The sequence below is a fragment of the Alexandromys fortis genome, unplaced genomic scaffold, assembly GCF_014885135.2.
Source record: "Alexandromys fortis isolate MF-2015 unplaced genomic scaffold, M_Fortis_MF-2015_v1.1 scaffold_245, whole genome shotgun sequence".
In the NCBI taxonomy this organism is placed as follows: Eukaryota; Metazoa; Chordata; class Mammalia; order Rodentia; family Cricetidae; genus Alexandromys; species Alexandromys fortis.
In genome coordinates, this window is record NW_026068139.1 from 160,216 (window position 1) to 182,463 (window position 22,248).

The window sequence follows — 22,248 nt, forward strand, 5'->3', positions numbered from 1 at the left end:
GAGTTGGGGCTGGCACCCATCAATCTCGTGGAATCTTTGATAGTTCCCTCTGTTCCAGTCCTATCTGGGCTCCAGCTTTCTAAGCGACTGGGGACCTGTGCTCCCTGGGGTGTGTGTGTGTTCCTGTGCCACCTGAATCCCTGCTGCAGTAGGCCTGATCATCTACTCCAAATGGAACCCCCCCAAGTGGGGCCCCTTCATGTTAGCTACTTGCTGGGAAACCAAGAGACTCTGGTCAGGCCCCCATCCCTCCATGCCTTCTTCCTGCTCTCCCCCAGCTCCTCTACTGTGTGGGGTCATTAGCTCCAAGTCAGCTCCTCCCAGACCTCTCTGCTCCAGCCCCACCTCTCTCAGAGGATAGCAGGTGAGTCAGGGCCCTTCACAGCCCCAGGGTAGCCCCTCTCGGAGCACAGAGACCCTTCTCTGGAGGAGTCTCCAAGACAACTCTTTAGTCTCCACCCGAGCCCAGGATGCTGCTTCTCCTTTCTTGGCTCCTTTCCTGTGGGAGTCCAGGGAGGGAGGGAGATGTCAGACAGAGCTTGTGACTCTGGAAACAGCTGAGGCTAGGGGTGGGGGGGTGGGGTAGGGAGGCTCAGGGCCTGGCTTTGCCTTCCACAATTACCACAGCCTCACCCCTGCACTCTGAGAGAGTGAAGCCTTGAGGCTAAGCAGAGGTGGGACCGCTGTGGAGTGAAGACATGGTGTTTCTTTTCTCTATTCCTGGGCACTGGGAGGAGGAATATCAGGGAGTCACTGGAGTAGTGGCAGCAGCAGTGAGCATACAAGGTTTTGGAGTGGCCAGGGTAGTGGTGCTGTTGGGGACCTGGAGGGCGTCAGCATACAGACACAGCTAAGATTTCATTCCTGACTCCTGGAACCTCAAGGAAAGGTGAGACCCTGGAGCCTTCACTTGTGTTTCTGTGAAGAAGTCCAAAGCCTCCTCCTCCCTCCTAAAGAGTTGTCAGACTCCATCCTTTCACCTCCGAGGTGCCCAGGTAAGTGCAGGTGAAATGCGCTCCAAGGTGTGGGGCGAATACAAATGGATGTGAACGGGTAAGACTGGAGCAGTTAGCGATATCGGAAAGGATGCTTCACCAGATTGCTTAGTAGAGTCTCCTGGGCAGATTTCTTTTGGATCTAAGCAATTGACCAGAGGGGCTAAAATGGAAATGGCATTTCTGAACCAGTAACAGGAGAGAGCCGGGAAGCAGGCAGGATATGTTTAACTGTGCTGGTTAGAAGGGTAGCAGTAGTAAGGAGGCCATCGGACATTCAAGTAGGCAGAATATGAAGACCTTGTGGACCTGAGGCCCTATGGAAACTCAGGGCAATGTTTTTAGTCAGAGGGAGAAAGGTGACACATAGCACAGTAGAAACTGTTCTTCAGAGGCTAATACTACCTCCCTTTGCCTCACACCTGGGGATTATGACGTAGATCCAGAGATCAGCGTTTCTTCTTAAATCGAGTTCATACCTGTCCATGTGGATGTGAGTGTGAATGCACATTGCCGTTGGTAAATCTTCAAATATACAAAGAACTTTAATGAAAAAATCAGGAAGTATGAAAATGAAGATCTTACAAAAGAAGGAATAAAAAATGCCCTTAAACAAAAAGACAGCTAAGCACATTATGAAAGAACACCAAAAACAATGATAGAAACCAGTGTGGAAAACCTGTACAAGGTGATTTATGGGGGGGGGGGAGAGTATTGGGGAAATTTTATTTTTATTTTTTGAGGTAAGATCTCATTGTGTATCCTTGGCTGGCCTGGAACTTGCTATGTACACTAGGCTATCCTCCAACTCACAGAAATCCACTTCCTCTACCTCCTGAGTTTGGGATTGAAGGTGTGTGCCACCACACCTGGAGGGAACTTTTGCAATGCACATCTTGATTACAGCTGTGCTTTCATAGAGATAAATATCATCAAATTCTAGAAAAGCAATGAAAAATTGAACAATTTATTGTATTAAATTAAAACATATAAGAGAATGCAATTTCTCCTATGTAAAATGAAGGAAGCAGAAATTGCCAGCACATGAAGGGGGAGAACTGGATGGCACTCGTATATATATGGTCATTGCTACAACTTCCATGGAGGGTGACTGACAACAGCCACTAGAAATACATTATTCCATCCTGGTCATGATGCAAAGGGATTGGAAATATCCTGAGTGTCTATCAATAGGAGAGTATCCAAATATTCACATGTGTGTGTGCGCACGTGCACGCGCACACGCGCGCGCGCGCACACACACACACCACACACACACACTGAAGTATTAGGCAGTCATACAAATGGAAGCATTTGATGGACTGATGTAGGATGATCCTAAACTATGTGAGCACATCAGCACCATGTTGCACAGGGCCGTGTATGGTAAGTGGCCATTTGTGAGGAAGGACGAGAAGGACTACTTTACACACCCCTGTGTACAAAACATGGCACTGGAGGCTCTGAAGAAACTGGCCACGTTAGTTCTTATCTGGAAGGCAACTTGGCAACTGGGAAGAAATAAAAAGAGGGATTTTAAAACTATATTCTTTTCTTTTATCATTTGCACTTTTGTGTACTTTTGTATAGTGTGGGTGTGCATGTGTGTTGGTATGCGTGTGGGCACAAATGTATATGGGAAGGTGCACACACACACGTGTGAGATCATGCATGTGGAGGCCCAAAGTTGACATTGCATGTTTTCCTTCATTCATCTCCACTTCATTGAGGTGGGTTCTCTCACTTAAGTGCAGAGCTTAGCGGGCCAGCTTGCCCTGGGAATCCTGTCTCTACCTCCCAAGAGCTGGGGTCACAGGAAGCCATCACGCCTGCTCAGCTTTTTCATGGGTTCTAGAATCTCAAGGCTGGTCCTCATACGTATAAAGCAATTTCCTATCCACTTAGCTACATCCTCAGCCCTCTTTTGAACTTTTTAATGAGTATTGCATATGTGTGTGCATGCATTTGTGTGTGCGTGCATGTGTATGCACATGCATGTGTGTGTGTGTGAACTCAGACTCCTTTTCGTCCCTCTTAGACCCAAGTCAAGCTGTGTTAGGCAGCCTTATGTTACTGTGATAAACATCCGAGTGAAACGACTTGAAGAAAGGTAAATTTATAGGTTTCTTTGGTGGCATACTGTGGCAGACATTTTGAACTGAGGCCCAAGGCAAGGAAGAATATCAGGGCAGTGGGAGTTTGTAGTAGAGGCTGCTTACCTCATTGTGGTCAGAAAGAAGTAGGAGAATGAGGAAGAGGTGGGGAGAGGGAGGAGGGAAAGGAGAGGAGGAAGTGAATTTGGGGTGGGGGGCTTAGATGCTCTTCAAAGGCACAGTCCTGTTGACTGACTGACATCTTCCGACCAGTCCCCACAGCACCACCAGCCAAGACCAAGCAGGGAATGGTGTGTGAGGAGCCCTGCATTCTGACAATAACATTCCATTAACCCTTCGGGAAAGCAGCCCAGGACTGCGCATGGTGAAAGGCTCTAGAAGTGCTTTGACTCTCAAACAAGGGCCACAGTGACATTGGCATCTGCGCTTGGGGCATCTTCTTGACCTTGATCCGCCCATCACTCCACTTATCTTTCCTAGCTCCCCTACTTCATCCATTTCTGTCTATTTCCCCACCAGGAAAGATGGCTCAAACCACGGTGACGGTGAATGGAGCTGAAGTGGCCTCCGCACTGCCCACGTCCCCTCAAGTCAACATCCACATCCACCACCACTCGGCTCTGGAGCAGCTGCTGAGAGCCATGGGCTCCGTGAAGAAGTCTCTCTCCCACCCTCAGGACACAGGGCCCTCCAAGGCCAGCATCCACCATGGGCTGCTGGCTCTAGGGGTGAGAGTTGGGTGGTAGGCGGGTTCATGAGGTGGCACAGAGGGTAAAGGAAAGCAGCTTGACTCCTCAGGGAAGAACGCAGGAGTCCATTCGCCCCTTCATATCTGGGGAGAGATTTTGGACATTTCTCTGCAGGGATTTTCATAGAAAGGAGGGCTGAGAGGGCTGTGTCAACCAGAGGCTGGGTGACAAAAGAGGAATTTCAGGGCTGAATTTGGTTGCTTCCTGGAGTTCGGGGGGCCTGAAGGCTGCAGGTGCAAGTCAAGATGAACCAGCCTCCCAGGGAGAGGCGGAAAGGACCCTTGAGTCACCTAAAAGAGCTCAACATGACTAGTTAGATCTAGTGACATAAGCACAGAGTGCCCCCACCCCCAGGAACTGAGCAAGGCCCTGAGTGGAGCAGGGATGGGCGTGGTCAGGGAGCTGAAGGGTGAAAAGGAAAGGACTTCCCTGGGAAAGGGATGTCACTGAAGAGGGAAGAGAGATTCTGGGATGATAAGGAGCCATTTTGCTATTAGCCTTGAGTGACAGGAGTTCGGGCCAGCTTCTGTGCATGAGCTTTGAGTGCCAACTGAGCTCAGGCTGCCTCGAAGCCAGGGGGAGCGCAGCAAGAACACACTTGTGTGTTCGAGTGAGGAGAGCTCGGAATCCAGATTGTTTACATAGGGTCCCCCTAATTTGGATGGGTTTGGGGTGTAAGAAAGAGATAAAGCCAGAAACATTTGGAGGTTCAGAGGTGATAAGAACCCTGGAAGATAGGAGTTAGGATTTGGCACAATATAACAGTTGAGTGTAAGGGGCTGGAAGGACATAAGGTGGGGCACAGGAATCAGTGGCAGTTGGATTCTCTGGGAAGAAGACACTCAGAAGGATAGGGCTGGCTCTGGTTTATTGGAGCTTACATGGGTGAGAAGAAAAGGCTAGGATGGGATTAGACAGCAGGGATCATCACACAGTGGTACAGCCTGTTGGGAAAGCTCCACAGTACAAGGAAATGGTCCTTCACACGCCACCTTGCTTAGTCATTAGCTGGGATAATTCCTTAAAGAATTTCAGCTTGAAAGACTGGGGCATGTCCCTCATTACAGGCTCTCTGTAGCCTGCCTGCCTGCCTGCCTGCCTGCCTGCCTGCCTTCCTTCCTTCCTTCCTTCCTTCCTTCCTTCCTTCCTTCCTTCCTACCTTCCTCCCTCCCTCCCTCCCTCCCTCCCTTTCTTTTTTGGTGTTATTTCAAAACCATACATATTTTTAATTAATTAATTAATTTTACATCCCAACTATAGCCTCCTCTCCCTCATCTCCTCCTACTCCCTCCTCCACCTCCCCTCGCCCCCCCCACCCCGTCCACCCTTTCTCTATAATTGCTCAGAAAGGTCTTGGCTGTGGGTCTCTGAATCTACCTCCATCAGTCACTGGATGAATGCTCTCTGGGGCAGCCATCAATGTGATCACAGGGATGGCCAGTTTAGGCTGTACATCCACTGCTGCCAGGAGTCTTCGCTGGGGCCATCCTTGTAGACTCATGGAAGTTTCTCTTTCATAAGACTTCCCCATAAAGCCCCCCTTTCCTGTTGTGTCTCTCAGCACTGTTCCCCTCCACCCACCTCCCAACCCAGTCCCTTAAATTCCCATGCCCACCCAACCCAAGTTCAACCAAGAGATCTCTATTTCTCCTTCCCAAGGAGATTATCCTTGTTACCCAACCTCTCTGAGCCTGTGGATGGTAGCTTGGTTATTCTTTACTTTAAGTTACGATCTATTTATGAGTGAGTACATACCATGTTTGTCTTTGTGGGTCTGGGCTACCTCACTCAGGATGATTTTTTTTTTTGTTCTCTCCATTTGCCGTCAAATTTCCTGATGTCTTTATTTTTAACAGCTGAGGAATACTCCATTGTTTAAATGTATCACATTTTATTTATCCATTCTTTGGTTGAGGGGTATCTAGGTTGTTTCCAGGTTCTGTAATGTGGGATTCCCCTCCATATGCTGTGACTATTTTATTGCCATTGGTTAGTGAATAAAGCTGTTTTGGCTAATGGCTTAGCAGAGCAAAGCCAGGCAGGAAATCTTAACAGAGATATAGAGAGGGAGTAGGCGGAGTCAAGGAGATGCCATGTAGCCGCTGAAGGAGAAAGATGCTGCTGCTGGAACCTTTCTAGTAAGCCACAGCCTCGTGACAATACACAGATTAATAGAAATGGGTTAATTTAAGATGTAAGAGTTAGTTAATAAAAAATCTGAGCTAATAATCCCAACAGTGTTGTAATTAATATAGTTTCTGTGTGATTATTCGGGTCAAAATGGCTGTGAAACAAAAGAACAGTCTTCGACTACAGTTCTGGCTATTAACAAACAAAACTGCTATGAACATAGTTGAGCAAACGTCCTTGTGGTATGTTTGAGCATATTTTGGGGATATGCTGAAGAGTGGTATTGCTGGTTCTGGAGGTAGATTGGTTCCCAATCTTCTGAGACATATTGATTGCCAAAGTGACTGTACAAGTTTATGCTCCCAGCAGCAATGGAGGAGTCTTCTCCTTGTTCCACATCCTCTCCAGCATAAGCTGTCATTTGTATTTTTATTCTTAGCCATTCTGATAGGTGTAAGATGGAGTCTCAGAGTTGTTTTGATTTGTATTTTCCTGATGGCTAAGGATGATAAACATATCTTTAAAAAATTTCTCTGCCATTTGAGATTCTTCTGTTGAAAATTCTCTGTTTAGGTCAGTACTTCATTTTTATTTTTATTTTTAGTATGGACCTCTCTTTATTGATTTTATTGAGCTATACATTTTTCTCTACTCCCTACCTTCTTCCCTCCCCTTCAACCCTCTCCCATGGTCCCCATGGTCCCCATGCTCCCAATTTACTCAGGAGATCTTGTCTTTTTCTACTTCCCATGTAGATTAGATCCATGTATGTCTCTCTTAGGGTCCTCATTGTTGTCTAGGTTCTCTGGAATTGTGATTTGTAGGCTGATTTTCTTTGCTTTATGTTTAAAAACCACCTATGTGTGAGTACATGTGATAATTGTCTTTCTGTGTCTGGGTTACCTCACTCAAAATGATGTTTTCTAGCTCCATCCATTTGCCTGAAAATTTCAAGATGCCATTTTTTCTATTGGGTAGTACTCTATTGTGTAAATGCACCACATTTTCCTTATCCATTCTTTGGTTGAGGGGCATTTAGGTTGTTTCCAGGTTCTGGCTATGACAAACAATGCTGCTGTGAACATAGTTGAGCACATGTCCTTGTGGTATGATTGAGCATCCCTTGGAGATATATGCCCAAAAGTGGTATTGCTGGGTCTTAAAAAAGGTTTTTTCTAATTTTCTGAGAAATTGCTATACTGATATCCAAAGGGGCTGTACCAGCTTGCACTCCCACCAGCAATGCAGCATAAGTTGTCTGTTTTTGATCTTGGCCATTCTTACAGGTGTAAGATGGAATCTCAGAGTTGTTTTGATTTGTATTTCTCTGATGGCTAAGGATGTTGAACATTTCCTTAAGTATCTTTCAGCCATTTAAGATTCCTTTGTTGAGAGTTCTCTGTTTAGGTCTGTACTCCATTTTTTTTTTGGATTATTTGTTGTTTTGATGACCAACTTATTGAGCTCTTTATATATTTTGGAGATCAGATCTCTGTCTAATATGGGGTTAGTAAAGATCTTTTCCCATTCTGTAGGCTGTCATTTTGTCTTGTTGATCATGTCCTTTGCTTTATAGAAGCTTTTCAGTTTCAGGAGGTCTCATTTATTAATTGTTTCTCTCAGTGTCTGTGCTGCTGGGGTTCTATTTAAGAAGCAGTCTCCTGTTTCAATCTGTTCAAGTCAGCATCTCATTTTAAAATTGGGTTGTTTAGGTTTTTGATGTCTAGTTTCTAGAGTTCTTTATATATTTTAGAGATCAGCCCTCTGTCAGATGGGGGGTTTGTGAAGATTTTTTTTTTTACATTCTCTAGGCTGCTGTTTTGTCTTATTGACAGTGTCCTTTGCCTTACAGAAACTTTTCAGTTTCATGAGGTCCCAGTTCTTAATTGTTAATCTTAGGGTCTGTGGTATTGGTGTTCTATTCAGGAAGCTGCCTCCTGTTCAAAGGTATTCAAGGCTATCCCCACTTTCTTTTCTCTTAGGTTCAGTGTAACTGGACTTATGTTTAAATCTTTGATCCACTTGGACTTGAGTTTTGTAAAGATGATAGATATGGATCTATTTGCATTCTTCTACATGACAACATTCAGTTGTGCCAGCAACATTTGTTGAAGATGCTTTCTTTTCTCCATTTTATAGTTTTGGCTTTTTTTAATCGAAAAATTAAGTGTCCATAAGTGTGTAGATTTGTGTCTGGGTCTTCTATTTGATTCCATTGATCCATCTGTCTTTTTTATGCTAATTACATGCTTTTTAAAAAAATCACTATTTTTAAATATTATTATATTGCTTTTTAGTTGAGTTTGAGATCAGAGATGATGATACCTCTCAGTTCTTTTGTTGTAGAGGACAGTTTTAGCAATCATGAATTTTTATTTTTCCATATAAAGTTGAATATTGTTCTTTCAAGATCTGTAAAAAATTGTGTTGAAATTTTTATGGGAATTGCATTGAATCTGTAGATTGCTTTTGGTAAAATGGCCATTTTTACTATGTTAATCCTACCAATCCATGAGCATGATGGATATTTCCATTTTTTGAAATCTTCTCCAATTTCTTTCTTCAAAGATTTGAAGTTCTTGTCATACAAGTCTTTCACTTGCTTGGTCAGAGTTACCCCAAGATATTTTATATTATTTATGGCTACTCTGAAGGGTGTTGTTTTCCTGATCTTTTTTCTTGGCTGTTTTATCATTTGTATATAAGAGGGCTACTGCTTTTTTTTTCAGTTAATCCTGTATTTAGCTACTTCAATAAAAGTATTTATCAGCTGTAGAAGTTCCTGGTAGAATTTTTGGGTTGCTTATGTACACTATCATGTCAGCTGCAAATAGTGATACTTCGACTTCTTCTTTTCCAATTTGTATCCCTTGATTTCCTTCTGTTGTCTTATTGCTCTAACTAGAACTTTGAGTGCTACATTGAATAGATATAGAGAGAGTTGGCAGCCTTGTCCTGTTGCTGATTTTAGTGGAATTTCTTTGAGTTTCTCTCCATTTAATTTGATGTTGACTCTCAACTTGTTGTTGATTATATTTAGGTATGTTCCTTGTATCCATGATCTCTCTAAGACTTTTACCATGAAGGACTGTTGGATTTTGTCACAGGCCTTTTCAGCATCTAATGAGATAATCATGTGTTTTTTTTTCCTTTCAGTTTGTTTGTATTGTGGATTATATTGACAGATTTTTGTATGTTGAACCATCATCCATGCATCTCTGGGATGAAGTCCACTTGATCATGATGGTTGACCTTTTTGTTATGTTCTTGGATCCAGTTTGCCAGTATTTTATTGAGTATTTTTGCATGTTCATGGGGGGAAATAGTCTGTAATTCTCGTTCTTTATTGGTTGGGTCTTTGTGTGGTTTGAGTATCAGGGTAACTGTGGCCTCATAAAAAGAATTTGACAATGTTCCTTCTGTTTCTATGTTGTGGAATAGTTTAACAAGTGCTGGTATTAACTTTTCTTTAAAATTCTGGTAGAATTCTGCACTAAAACCATCTGGCCTTGGACTTTTCTTGGCTGGGGGACTTTTAACTACTGCTTCAATTTACTTAGGGGTTTTAGATCTCTTTAAATTGTTTATCTGATCTTGGTTTAATTTTGGTATATGGTATCTATCAAGAAAATTGTTTATTTCTTTTAGATTTTCCAATTTTGTAGAGTACAGGTTTTTAAAGTATGATCTAATTATTGTCTGGATTTCTTCAGTGTCTATTATGTCCCCTTTTCAGTTAGATTATGTTAATTTGGATGTTCTTTCTGCCCCTTTTAGTTTGGGTAAGAGTTTGTCTACCTTGTTAATTTTCTCAAAGAACCAAATCTTTGTTTCATTGATTCATTGTGTTTTTCTCTTTGTTTCTATTTTATTGATTTCTACCCTCTGTTTGATTATATTCCTCCTGGGTGAGTTTGCTTCTTTTTGTTCTAGATCTTTCAGATGTGCTGTGTGAGTCACTAGTGTGAGATTTCTCTAAATTCTTTAAGAAGTCATTTAGTGTAAGAACATTTCCTCTTAGCGTCACTTTCATTATGTGCCATAAGTTTGGGTATGGTGTGGATTCATCTTCATTGAATTCTAGGAAGTCTTCAATTTCTTTCTTTATTTCTTCCTTGACCCAGTGATAATTCAGATGAGAGTTGATTCCATGAGTTTATAGGCTTTTGTGGTTTGTGTTGTTATTCAACTCCATCTTTGATCTGATAGGAAACAGGGGGCTAGTTTAACTGTTTTGTATTTGTTAAGACTTGCTTTGGGACTGAGTATGTGGTCAGTTTTGGAGAAGGTTCCATGAGGTGCTGAGAAGAAGGTATATTCTTTGGCATTTGGATGAAACATCCTGAAGATATCTGTTAGGCCCATTTGAGTCATAACATCTGTGAGTTCCAATATTTTCTGTTTAATTTCTGTTGAAATGACCCGTCCATTGGTGAGAGTGGGGTGTTGAGGTCCTCCATCATTAATGAGTGGGTTCAATGTGTGATTTTAGCTTTAGTAATGTTTCTTTTACAAATGTAGGTGCTCTTGTATTTGGGGCATAGATGTTTAGATTTGAGGCATCATCTTGGTGGATTTTTTCCTTTGATAAATATATAATGTCCTTCTCTATCTCTTTTAATTAATTCTAATTTCAAGTCTATTTTGTTAGCTATTTGAATTACTACACTAGCTTGCTTCTTTGGTCCATTTGATTGTAAAATCTTTTTATAATCCTTTACTCTGAAGTAATGTCTGCCTTTGATGTTGAGGTGTTTTTCTTGTATGCAACAGAAGGATGGGTTCTGTTTTTGTATCCATTCTGTTAGCCTGCAATTTTTATTGGTGAATTGAGCCGATTGATATTGAGGGATACTAATTACCAGTGATTGTTAATTCCTGTTGTTTGTTGCTGGTGGTGGTAGTGGTGGTGGTATGTGCTTGCTTTCATGCTTGTGTGTATGCACATGTTTCCCTCCTGTGTGGGATTATCTATTGCCTGTGTTTTTGTGGGTGTAGCTAAATTCTTTGGGCTGGAGTTTTCCTTCTAATATCTTCTGTAGAGCTGGGTTTGTGGATAGATGTTGATTAAATTTGACATTTTTATGAAATACCTTGTTTTCTCCATCTTTGGTGATTGAAAGTTTTGCTGGGTGTAGTAGTCTGGGTTGGCATCCATGGTCTCTGAGAATCTTGTAGTTGGTTGTTTTAGACTTGTGGTTTATTTGAGGGGCACCACTAGCTCCCCCCAAAATCACACATGGAGTTTTATTCTTTCTTATAAATGCCTGGTCTTCACTTGACTTATTTCTTGCCAGCTTTTCTTTTCTTTTTTTTTTACGTCATATATTTATTTACAATTTTATTTAGTAATAAGAGTTCAAGAGTTTAATCCAGTTTTCAGATCACTCTACTAAACAATCTTCATTCTGTTAAAGGGTTGAATTAAATACTCTCATTTCTTAATAAGCTGGTGCCTCACTATGAAGAAAGGAGCAGCAAATCCAGATCCAAAGTACACAGTCATCATCGCCAGTAACCACCACTTGTTTTCCACGGAAAATGGCAAATTCTTTCCCGGGCCCTCCTCGTAGTGGCTGCAACGGACCACGGAGGTCATGAACCTCCGGACACTTTGGCCCAACATGGTGCGGCGGGAAGCTCAGCGAGGGGCGCAGGGGTGGACAGAGCGGAGATAATGGCCGCACCACCACAATCCTCTTCCTTCATGACCTTGCTCTACCACTCCGAAGACTTGCCAGCTTTTCTTGATCTTATATTACCCCCTACCTTTTGCCTCTGAGCTTTTTACATTTCTTACTTCTGTAATCTTCCTTTCACTCTTACTCCGTGGCTGGCTGGGTGGCTGGTCCCTTTTTTTCTTGCTCCTTGTTCTCTTTTCCTTTCTTTTTTTTTCTCCTTCTATTTATTCTCTCTGCCTGTCAGCCCCACCTATCCTTTCTCCTGTCTTACTACTGGCCATTCAATTCTTTCTTAGACCAATCAGATGTTTTAGACAGGCAAAGTAACAAGATTCACAGAGCTAAACAAATGCAACATAGAGGAATGCAACATATTTTTGCATCATTAAGCAAATATTTCACAGCATAAACAAGGGTAACACATCTTAAAATAATATTCTACAGCAAAGTCTGCAAGGGATCTGTTCAGGTGTGGCATTGGGAGTCTTCATAGAGAAAGATTGGTCTTTCTCCATGATTGGTCTACCATTATTTGTTACTTGGCCTTTTTCCTTAGTCTTTCTCTTTCTGTATGTTTAGTGTTTTGATTGTTATATGGTGAGGGGACTTTTTTTTCTGGTCCATTCTATGTGGTGTTCTGTAAGCTTCTTATATTTTTTTTATAGATATGTCCTTCTTTAGGTTGGGAAAATTTTCTTCTATGAGTTTGTTGAAAATATTTTCTGGGTCTTTGAGCAGCAATTTCTCCCCTTCTATTCCTATTGTTCTTTGCTTTGGTCTTTCATGGTGTTCCAGGTTTCCTGGGTGCTTTAGTTTTGGTTGGTTTGTTTGTTTTTTCGAGACAGGGTTTCTCTGTGTAACTTTAGAGCCTGTCCTGGAACTAGCTCTTGTAGACTAGGCTGGCCTCGAACTCACAAAGGTCCACCTGCCTCTGTCTCCCGAGCGCTGGGATTAAAGGCGTGCTTCACCAACGCTCGGCTGTTCTGTGTGCTTTGTGTTAGGAAGTTTTAGATTTAACATTTGACCAATGAATTTATTTTCTCTATGGCACCTTCAATGCCTGAGGTTCTCTCTTCCATCTCTTGTATTTTGTTGGTGATGCTTGCATCTGTAGTTCCTGTTTGCTTACCCAAGTTTTCCAGTTTGTGTTTTTTTTAAATTCTATTTCCATTTTTAGATTTTGAACAGTTTTGTTTCTGCCAGCTGTTTGCTTTTTCTTGGTTTTCTTGGCATTCTTTAAGATATTTATTCATTTCCTTGGTTATCTTTCCTTCCATTTCTTTGAGGGTTTTTCTCAGTTCCTCTTTAAAGAACCTCTATTTCCCCCATAAAGGTATTTTTTAAGGTCATTTTCTTGTGTTTCATCTGTGTTGGATTGTTTAGGTCTTACTGTCATTGGATAGCTGGGCTTTGGTGGTGCCATGTTGCCTTTTCTGCTATTGATTCCGTTCTTACACTGGCATTTAGGCATCTGGATTTGGAGTGATTATAGGTGTAGGTATTGATTCCTGTGTTTGTCTTTGTTGGATGGGTGTTTTGTTCCTTGCTCCTTGTACCAAGGATTCTGGTGACTGATGAGTCTTCGGGTCCAGTAGGATGTTTTCACTGGGATTTTGGGGTCCTTGAGTCCCTTATTCTGATCTGGCCTCCTATAGAAGTCTTCTTAGATCTCTGGATCTTGCCTGATCTCAAGTAGAGCCTGTGTTTTCTTCTGGGGTACCTAGGGTACCTGCCTGACTTCTGATAGAGCTTCTGGGCTGTTCTTTCAGATAGGGCAGATGGTATGTGGGCCTATGGCATCTATTCTTCCAACTGGTGGAGACTCTGTCTGGGTATATGGAGTACCCTGAAGTTTTGTTCTGGCTTGTGTGACTTGGACCTGCATTGGCTGGTGTGGTCTGTGCCTCAGTGGTGGAAGCCCACTGGGGTGGGGATTGAGGACTCAGCAGCAGCAGCAGGGATGAACTGGGATGGCATTAGCCTGGAGCAGGGTCTCTACAGACTGAGTCCAAGGAGGGGTACAGTTCTGTTGCTAGGCAGGTCACTCACCTGTTCTGGCTGGTGTGGCCTGGGTCTGGTTGGTGGAAGTCTTCTGGGGTTGTGGGACTGGGGACTATCTGGGAAGGCTGAATTTGGGGACTGGTTGAGGGGTCCGAATCCAGGTGGGAATGCAGTTCTGCTGGTAGGTGTGTCATTTGCCCATTCTGACCGGATCATACCTCTTTCCAAAATGTGGTCTCACTGGTACATCTTTTTTATTTTTCTGAGACAGGGTCTCATGTAGTCTAGGATGACCTCAAATTAGCTATGTAGTCAAGGATGGTTTTGAACTTCTGAACTTTCTGCCTCTACTTATAGGTATGGATTGCCCCATCCAGTCTTATCTGGCCCTGGGGATTGCATCCGAGGGCTCATGTCTTTCTCTTTATGCTCATTTCCAGTCTTCATTCCCACATCTGTGTGCCACAGAGCCGTCCACGTCATGTTTGTAAATGAGGCATTAGGGTCGAGTGAGATGCTGAGGTCGGGAGCAGGATTTGTTGGGATGATAGGCCTGAGGGAGAACGGGATGGAAATGGGAAGAACTGGCATAAAGTGCTGGTGTTAGGAAAAGGTGATGAAAGAGCCTGAGGGGGAGGCAGAAAAAAGCTGACCATTGTGGCTCAATGGATGTTAGCACAGAACCTTCCAGAATCAGAGCTGCAGGGAGGCCAAAGCAGAGGTTTAGCCCACCCCTGGCTTGGAGCTGTACAGTTATCACTGGGGTGTGAAGGGAGTTGATTTTTTTTCCCTTCTGTCTTGCAGGTGACCCAGATATTGCTGGGGCTTGTGAGCTGTGTTCTCGGAGTGTGTATCTACTTTGGGCCTGAGACTGAGCCGCATACCTTTGGATATGCCTTCTGGTCAGGGTCTGTGGTAAGTATGGAGTTGCCAAGGAGTTCAGTGGAGGCAAATAGGAAACAGTTGCCTTAGGACTGGAGGAAACCTTCTGAAGCCTAGTTTTTTGTTTTTTTTGGTTTTGTTTTAAAGGCAGGACATTGGTGATAAGTGTCTGCCCATGTCCTGTTTTGGCTTGCTTGTCAATGAACCCTGCTTCAATTGAGCTGTCCTGGGAGTTGTTGGTGGAAGGGCAATGGAAAACCTAGCCAGGAGAGTAAACTAGAGACCATTTTTTTTATTTATTTATTTATTTATTTATTTATTTATTTATTTTTTATTTTTATTTTCTGGTGTCTTCTCTTTCCAGGCAGTTGTAGCCGGAACTGGTATCATTGTCAACGAAAAGCAACGTGGAAAACTAACTGTGAGTCTTGGGTTTCTTCTTTATCAACCCCGCCCATCTTCACCCTCCATAGTCAATGGTGAACATTTTAGCCCTATTCTACCGCTTGTCCCTAATTGCCAATAAAACGAGTCTTTCCTGGGGGGTTGGGAAGGGCTTCCTGTCATAGCGACAGGAGGAGGGACTTCCTGTCATAGCAGCAGGGGAAGATGGGTACCCCTGAGGCTGCAATTCATGACTCTGCCACTGGCAGCGGAATCTCCTTCTGACCCTCTCTCCTCCAGGGCCACATATCCTGCCTGCTTATCCTGGCTTGCACTGCGACAGCTGTGGCTGCGACGGTCCTGAGTGTGAACAGCTTAACCTGGCAAACGAGCGGTGCCTGCCGTTACAGGATCAGTTCCACGTGTGACCCCGTACAGACGAGCACGGACAGTGGGGATGGGCTAGTGCCATTCTCTGACAACACGAGCTGGAGGAGAGAGAGGTGCCGAGAGTACCTGAGCATGATGATGGTGAGAACGGAGGAACTGTTTTCCTGGGACACAGCACCACCCTAGCTCTTAGGGTTTGGAGCCCTGGCAGGGATGAAGGCTCTGTGAGCTTGGTCCTCACCCTAGTCCTTTGGTTAGGAAGCTGTCGTTCAAGCTGAAGGCATTTTCAGACCTTCGTACATAACGATTCCCCGAATCGGAGGTGGTAGGGGAACAGACAGTAGGTCACCCCTCTGACTTCTCTAATGAGTGGTCATTCTGGTTATCTACTTACTGATGTATAAGAAGTCACTCCCAAATACTGTGGCTTTAACACCCCTTACTCATAATTCTCACACTTCTCTGGGCTTGGCTGGGTTTGGACAGACTGTTCACCCTTGGGTTTTCCTATGTAGCTGCAGGCAGAGACAGTGGGTGTGGTCATTCAAGGCCTCACTGGAGCTGGGCATTCACACCTAGGCACGCGTGTACCCAGCTGGCAGATGGTGTGGCTCTTGGCTGGGAGCTCGCTGGGCTTTCAGGGCTGAGAGCCTATAGCAGCTTCTTCATGTGCCTCTGTCTTCTCAGTATAGCAATCAGGTCTTAGGTAGGGAGTTACGGTAAGGTTGTCAAGAGGCAGGAATAAAAGCTACAGAGTCAGTGAAGAGCCATCTTTGGCATGAATGCCATTTTCACCAGTCAAGCAAGTGGGTGAGAAGTGGTGGCTATATCATCTCCAGCAGACACCACCTGCCTTGGTGGCAGACAGGGTCTGGACTGAGTGTGGCCATGTGAATCAGAGGAGCTGACTCTTGACTGGGTCTCTTCCTCCTTTGCCTCCAGAACTTGTTCCTAGCATTTTACATCATGCTCACAGTTGTCTGTATCCTGAAGATCGTCATGGCTTTGGCTTCCCTGGGACTGAGTCTCCAAAGTATGTGTGGCCGGAGCTCCCGGGCCCTGGTGAGTGCTCAGGAAGAGGCTTGCTGGACAGCAGGGGTCTGGGCATTGAAAACAGAGATGAGCACCCATCTCAGAAGTCCCTGGTCCTCACTCGTCCTTCACTATCTGGGGACAGTGACCCTCCCTCATGTCCTGTCTGACTTCTGCCTCTCCATGCCTTGCTTTGCCCTTGTTTCCCACTCTCTCCACGTTCATATCTCGCTCCCCTGACTCTGCCTCCTGGTCCTTCTTGCTGCACGTACTTCCCTCTGTTGTTTCCTGCCCCTCCTTTCCTCTGCTGCTTTCAAGTGCTGATACTAACCTTGTCCTCATGTTTTTCACCATCCATCAATGAAGCTAAACTTCATGCTTTTCTTCTATTCATTGACTTCTTCCCTCTGTTTTATTTTTAGGATAAGGAAGAGGCAGAAAAGAAGCTTCTTGGGGGAGATTCAACACCTCCCTCCCCAACCAAGGCAATTCCTGTTATTCTGTGAGCTGCTACAAAGACCCTGCCTGAGCCCACGTGTGTCTATGAGCAGAGGAATCCAGCAAGGGCAGCGCCTGTTCCCAGGGCCTCTGCTGGCTCCACAGCACACAGCTACTTCTGATGTAGCCACTGTCCAGCCATCTTTCTCTCCCTCTCTCCCCACTGTCCTCACGCCAATGTCCTTTGTTCCCTGAACAATATTGTGTCATTTTTCCCAATGCTAATGAAGCAGAAACAACCAGAAAAAAATAGCTTCTTGCAGAAAGGTGTGGACTCTTCATTGCTCCAGATGGGGTTCTGGGAAAGGCTGTCCCTTGAGCTGGTGTGTGTGGAGACAGAAGAGTGGCTGTGGAGTGTGGTTGTAGTTCTATATCTCTGGCGTCACACTCTTCTTCAGGATTTGCCTCCATTCTGCTATGTAAATTGAATGTAACTCATGGGCTTAGAATCTTCTTGGCCACTGCTTAGTCTTCTTTCCTGATGCTGGGATAAGTTCTCTGGCAAAAACAACTTACAGGAGAAAGATTTTTTTTCTTATTATGCAGTCCATCCTGGCAGGGGGAGGTCAAAGCAGCAGGAGCCGGAAGCAGCTGGTCACATCACATCTGCAGCCAGAAGCAGAGAGGGATAAATGCACACATGCTGTGCTTGGCTCACTTTCCCCAATCCTAGTTCAAGATTCCAGGGAATGGTGGCTCCCGAAATGGGTGTGTCTTTCCCCTCAGTGAACTTAATCAAAGTAATCCCCCACGTCTATGCTCAGAAGCCCCATCTTTCAAAGGATTCTAGTCAAGCTGATTCTCCCAGAACCCAGCCCACTGTGTGTTCAGGGGGCACCTGCTATAGGCAGGCCTGTGAGTTTGGGTCTTAGGGAATTAAGGACATTTTAATTTGTTTAGAAGGAGAAGCGTCAATCCTATCCCATAAAGAGTGTTGTGTGCCAGGCAAGAAAGTAGTGTGAAGTGTTTGCTGAATATCTGCCAGAGGTGAGGATCGAACAGGGAGTTACAGAGATGGCCCTCAGAGCAGAGGCTCTGAGATTGCCATTGGTGCTTAACTGTCTGGGACCATGCAAAGTACTCAGCATCCACCCACCTCAGTGTGCACTGGCGTCTTTGGTAGTGCCCAGTTACCTGGTCATCAGCCCAGTCTCAAGAAACAGTGGCTCAGTTGGGCAGGGCTACCTCTTAGTTGTCACTCATATAGATACCCAGGATTCCACCTGCCAAGATCCCAGCCCACAGTATAGCAGGGGAAGTCTTTGGGGCCTGGCAAACCCTGGAGGCCAAGAGAGAGCATCATGTCACCAACTTCCGGGGTAGAGTAGGAGGTTATAGGATTATGGGTTATGATGACTATGTTCTCCTCAAATGTGAGTTTGTAACTCCCAGTGGCTCAGAAGGTGACCATATTAGTAGATAGTCTTTTTGTCTAAGTCAGTTTGAAGAGGGGTCAACAGGGTGGGCCCAAATCCATCATGACTATAGGTGTCCCTATAGGAAGAGAGCATTGTGAAGACACAGAGGGAAAGGCGGCCATTCAGGAGCCAAGAAATCTCGAGAGAAAACTGTCAGCACCTTAATCTCAGGCATATTTTCATCAAAGGCTTAGCTACATTGTCAAAAGAGGAAGGGAGGGTGTTTGGGGAAAAGGAACTGATAATGTCTCCGTCAGCAGGCCTGTCTGTCCTGTGGCCCTTGCTATCCTGAGAAGACAAGCGTTTCTGTGCTCACCACAGATCAGGAAGTAACACAGACCAAAATAAGGATAGCGGCAAAGTTCAACTTGAACCAATGAGTTTGCTGAGGTTACTTACAGGAGTATGGTGAGGGGGATGCTTTCAGGAACACAAAGGCAACATCATCCTCTAAAACCCACCCAAGCATGAGTGTCAACTTGTAAGACCCAGGATCCTGGAGATCTCTACATGGCCAACAGGCAGCTTGATGGGTTGGAGAATCTTCTCTAGGCATTAAGTTAGGCTGGTCTAAGCCTTCTCAGCAATTTTCCCTGCTTATATAATCTTAGGAAGAGTGGGGCCTTCTAAGTTTCTGGAACTCCCTGAGACTTTTGAGTTGTTTATTTCTCCATTCTTAGCAAGCCTCCCTTTAGGACTTTTTGGGTCTTAATGAGTTACCTTCCAGAATGGAATGTTCCAATTCAGAGGAATTTTCTCTGTAACTGTCATGATGCCATCACCCTGAGGGGCGCCTGGACTTCCTATTCTTCTGAGCATTCTCCCTCCTCTGGAGCAGAGCCTTGCCTCCCTCACCTGAGATGCTGCCATTTCTGTTTCCACTTACAGTGGGAGATGCTGGTGTACCACAGGACAGTGCTATAGGGGGTGCCCCAACCTCCAGTTTGCCACATGTACCACCTGGGGGTGGCTCTGGGCATGATGAAGCAGAGGAGGGAGAAACTCCAGTTAGGGAAGGTAAAGACTCAATAGAAACCACACCTTGCTCTTCAAAATCATGAAGCTGCTAGGGGAAGATGAGGTGCACTGTGAGGTTACACCCCAGGATGCCATGATGCTAGCATGTTAAAGATATGAGGAAATCTGGGGGTTTATAGAAAGGAAAATGAGGCAAAGTACTCTTCTGAGAAGCTTGATTAAGGGAGTCATGAGATTACAGCCATAGGTAGCCATGACGAGGCCTTCTAGTGGGAGGGCATTAGGAGAGACAGCTGCCATACATGGCGTGATGGGGATCCTGAAGGAAGATGGCCGCCAACTCCTTTCAGTTCATGGATTGGGAGGCTCACAGTGCTCTCCCATAACTGCCTGAAGAACCTGGAAGGAAGAGACAAACCTTTCACTTCCGTAGGACTAAGGGAATTTCTTGGACTTACAGGTTTTCAGGTGTGGGAGTTAGTTCTGTACCATGTGACCTAGGATTTATGCCAGGAGTCATAATGTATGAAGGCTGTACATGTAAGTCAAGGGTGTCTCAGGTCTGGGCGTCAGGGCTAGCTGGGATTACCCTCAGTGGCATGAGGGAGGGAGAAGACGCAACTCTTTGGAGGGATGCCAAGGTTATGGCCAAGGTTATGGCAGTGCTCTGTAGCTGGCAGGGTTGGGGTTAATTGCAGGTGGTAAGGCTTGGCTTTTGGCGAGAGGATGTGTAACCTAACAGTATAGAGATCTAAAGTAGATGATGGCCTCATGAAAGGGATTCAGATATGCAACAGGGCCGCTTGCATTGTTGATCTTGTTTGACTTTTTATTTTTTGTTGTTTTTAAAATTATTTCTCACTGTGAGCATGCATGTATGAGTGAAGAAATCTGCAGAGGTCAGAAGGCACCAGAGTCCCTGGGACTGGAGCTACAGGTTGTTGTGAGCTGCCATGTGGGGGTTGGCACCAAACTCTGAAAAGGCAGTGAGCACTCTTAACCACTGAGCCATCCCTCCAGCCCGTTTTACTCCTTTTCATTCAGCACAGGCTCTTAGAAGACAGCCCCAGGCTGAAGAGGCACAGGCGAGCTGAGGCAAAGGCGAGGTCAAAGGAGACATTGTTTCCTTCCTTGGCTCCAGTGGTATCCATTTTTGTCCGGTATTTTTACCCCAGCCTTATGCAGCCAGATCAGATAATGCCTCTTGGCTTTTCTGTTATGGAAAGCAAGTGTCAGCGTGTTTGGTTTCTGTTTCAGTTGCTTTTGCAAACAGTGGTCTGTGTCAGACTTCGGCAACCCTCCACCCCCAGCTTCGGAGGGAGGCTGGCTTCCTCCCCATGTTCTCTGTGTCTGTTTTACTGTAGGCTCCTACCCCCACCCCATGAAGAGCCTGGAAGCTTCTTTGGATATGTTTTTCTTTTCTGTAGACTATCAGATGTCACCACCCGCCTCCTATTTTTTGTTCAGTTGGGAAAGCCAACATCCATCTCTCTTCACAGAGCTCTGCCTTGTTGTTAAAACTGTGTATACAGATGGGAATGACGTCAGGTCCCTGATGGAGTTCTGAAAATTATCTCCAGCCTGTTTATATATAATGTCTCTAACGGAATATTTAAATCCACAAGGCATAAACAACAACGAAGGCTTCGTCCTTCACTTCTTTGTCCTCCTATCCTCTTCCCCCCCCCATCGTTTTCCCTTCTGTGTTATTTGTTTTCGGGTCCTGTAACATCAGGGTCAGATTCTAGCTTGCACAGATTGGCTACTAAAGGGTGTGCTGGTTGGTGTTCTTGTTAACTTGACACACACCAGAGTCATTTGGGAAGCGGGACCCTCAATTGAGAATATTCTCCATCAGATGGACCTATAGGCAAATCTATGGGGCATTTTATTGATTAATGGTTCATGTGGGAGGGCCCCATTTACTGTTGGCTGTGCCACCCATGGGCAGGTGGTCCTGGGTTGTGTAAGAAAGCAGACTGAACAAGCAATGGGGAGCAGGCCAGTAAGCAGCACCTTCGGTGGCCTCTGCATTATTTCCTGTCCCTAGGTTCCCTTCCATGAGTTTCTGTCCTGGTTTCCCTTCATGAGAGACTGTAGGCTGTAAGATAAAATAAACCCTTTCTTCCCCACGTTCATTTCAGTCAGTGTTTACCACAGCAATAGAAAACAACCAAAAACAAAGGGAGTCCCACTTGGTTTCTAGGCCAAGTTCTATTCATTAAAAACCAAACCAAAGCTTGGGTCTCTATGTCCCCACTCCTCCAGGTCGCTTGGACTGGAGAGCTGGGGGTGGGAAGGAGGCGTCTTCTCTCCCCTCTTTCTGCAGTCTTCCTCCTGCACGATCAGGATAGGGAGAAAAGGTGAAGGGCAGGGTGGGTTTTTGTTTTATAGTTTGTTTTTTTAATCGACCAGCTGTAGACTGGCTATGAGTGGATAAGGGACAGGATTTATTGATTCAGTCTAAATCCAACTGACATTTTTGGCTTTTGTTTAGAAGCAGTGGGTAATGGGCTCATATATTCTTACTGCTTCGTCTGGGAAGAACTTGGGAATTTCCCTGCCCTCCACTGCATTAGCTGTCTGGGTTTTTCTAACTGCCTGGAAAGGCACATTTAAAGAAGAGAAAATGAGCTGAAGGGAGGAAGTCACTCCCTTGTGACAAGATCTTTTTAGATAAATAAATAAGTAAATAAATAAGTTTGTCTTTTTCTTTTTAAAGCAGAAATACCCAAAGAGACATACCATGTAAGTGAAAGAGAGAGTATAAAACAAACCTTGCTACATCTATGCAGAGTGCATAGATCAGTCCCATGCAGGCCGGCCTATCTATTTATCTATCTATCTATCTATCTATCTATCTATCTATCTATCATCTATCTATCTATCTATCTATCTATCTATCATCTATCTATCTATCATTTAGTTATCTATCTATCATCTAGTTATCTATTATCTATCTATCATTTATCTATCTATCTATCTATCTATCTATC

The 22,248-nt window shown here is 44.5% G+C and overlaps 2 protein-coding genes across 3 annotated transcripts; one reads left to right on the top strand and one right to left on the bottom strand.

Moving 5' to 3' along the window:
* Window positions 1–196: 196 nt before the first annotated feature.
* Tmem176b (transmembrane protein 176B) lies at window positions 197–17,122 on the top strand. 2 transcript variants are annotated; one of them, XM_050126577.1, is made up of 8 exons: window positions 198–364; window positions 885–995; window positions 3,629–3,837; window positions 14,475–14,585; window positions 14,917–14,973; window positions 15,237–15,467; window positions 16,269–16,388; window positions 16,781–17,122. In XM_050126577.1, the coding sequence occupies exons 3-8, from the start codon at window positions 3,634–3,636 to the stop codon at window positions 16,862–16,864; spliced, it is 807 nt and encodes a 268-aa protein (XP_049982534.1). In that variant the 5' UTR covers window positions 198–364; window positions 885–995; window positions 3,629–3,633; the 3' UTR covers window positions 16,865–17,122. The 2 variants fall into 2 exon arrangements, with proteins under 2 accessions (XP_049982533.1, XP_049982534.1); XM_050126576.1 differs by lacking the exon at window positions 885–995 and having other exon boundaries at window positions 197–364.
* LOC126491142 (cytochrome c oxidase subunit 7C, mitochondrial-like) lies at window positions 5,181–14,461 on the bottom strand. Its single transcript, XM_050126579.1, has one exon. The coding sequence runs from the start codon at window positions 11,612–11,614 to the stop codon at window positions 11,423–11,425; it is 192 nt and encodes a 63-aa protein (XP_049982536.1). The 5' UTR covers window positions 11,615–14,461; the 3' UTR covers window positions 5,181–11,422.
* Window positions 17,123–22,248: the final 5,126 nt, after the last annotated feature.

Coding starts and splice junctions, on each gene's coding strand:
- LOC126491142 (XM_050126579.1), bottom strand. CDS start 11,614: ATGTTGGGCCAAAGTGTCCGGAGGTTCATGACCTCCGTGGTCCGTTGC.
- Tmem176b (XM_050126576.1), top strand. CDS start 3,634: ATGGCTCAAACCACGGTGACGGTGAATGGAGCTGAAGTGGCCTCCGCA. Junction 3,838..14,474: donor ATGGGCTGCTGGCTCTAGGG/GTGAGAGTTGGG, acceptor TCTGTCTTGCAG/GTGACCCAGATATTGCTGGG. Junction 14,586..14,916: donor CCTTCTGGTCAGGGTCTGTG/GTAAGTATGGAG, acceptor TTCTCTTTCCAG/GCAGTTGTAGCCGGAACTGG.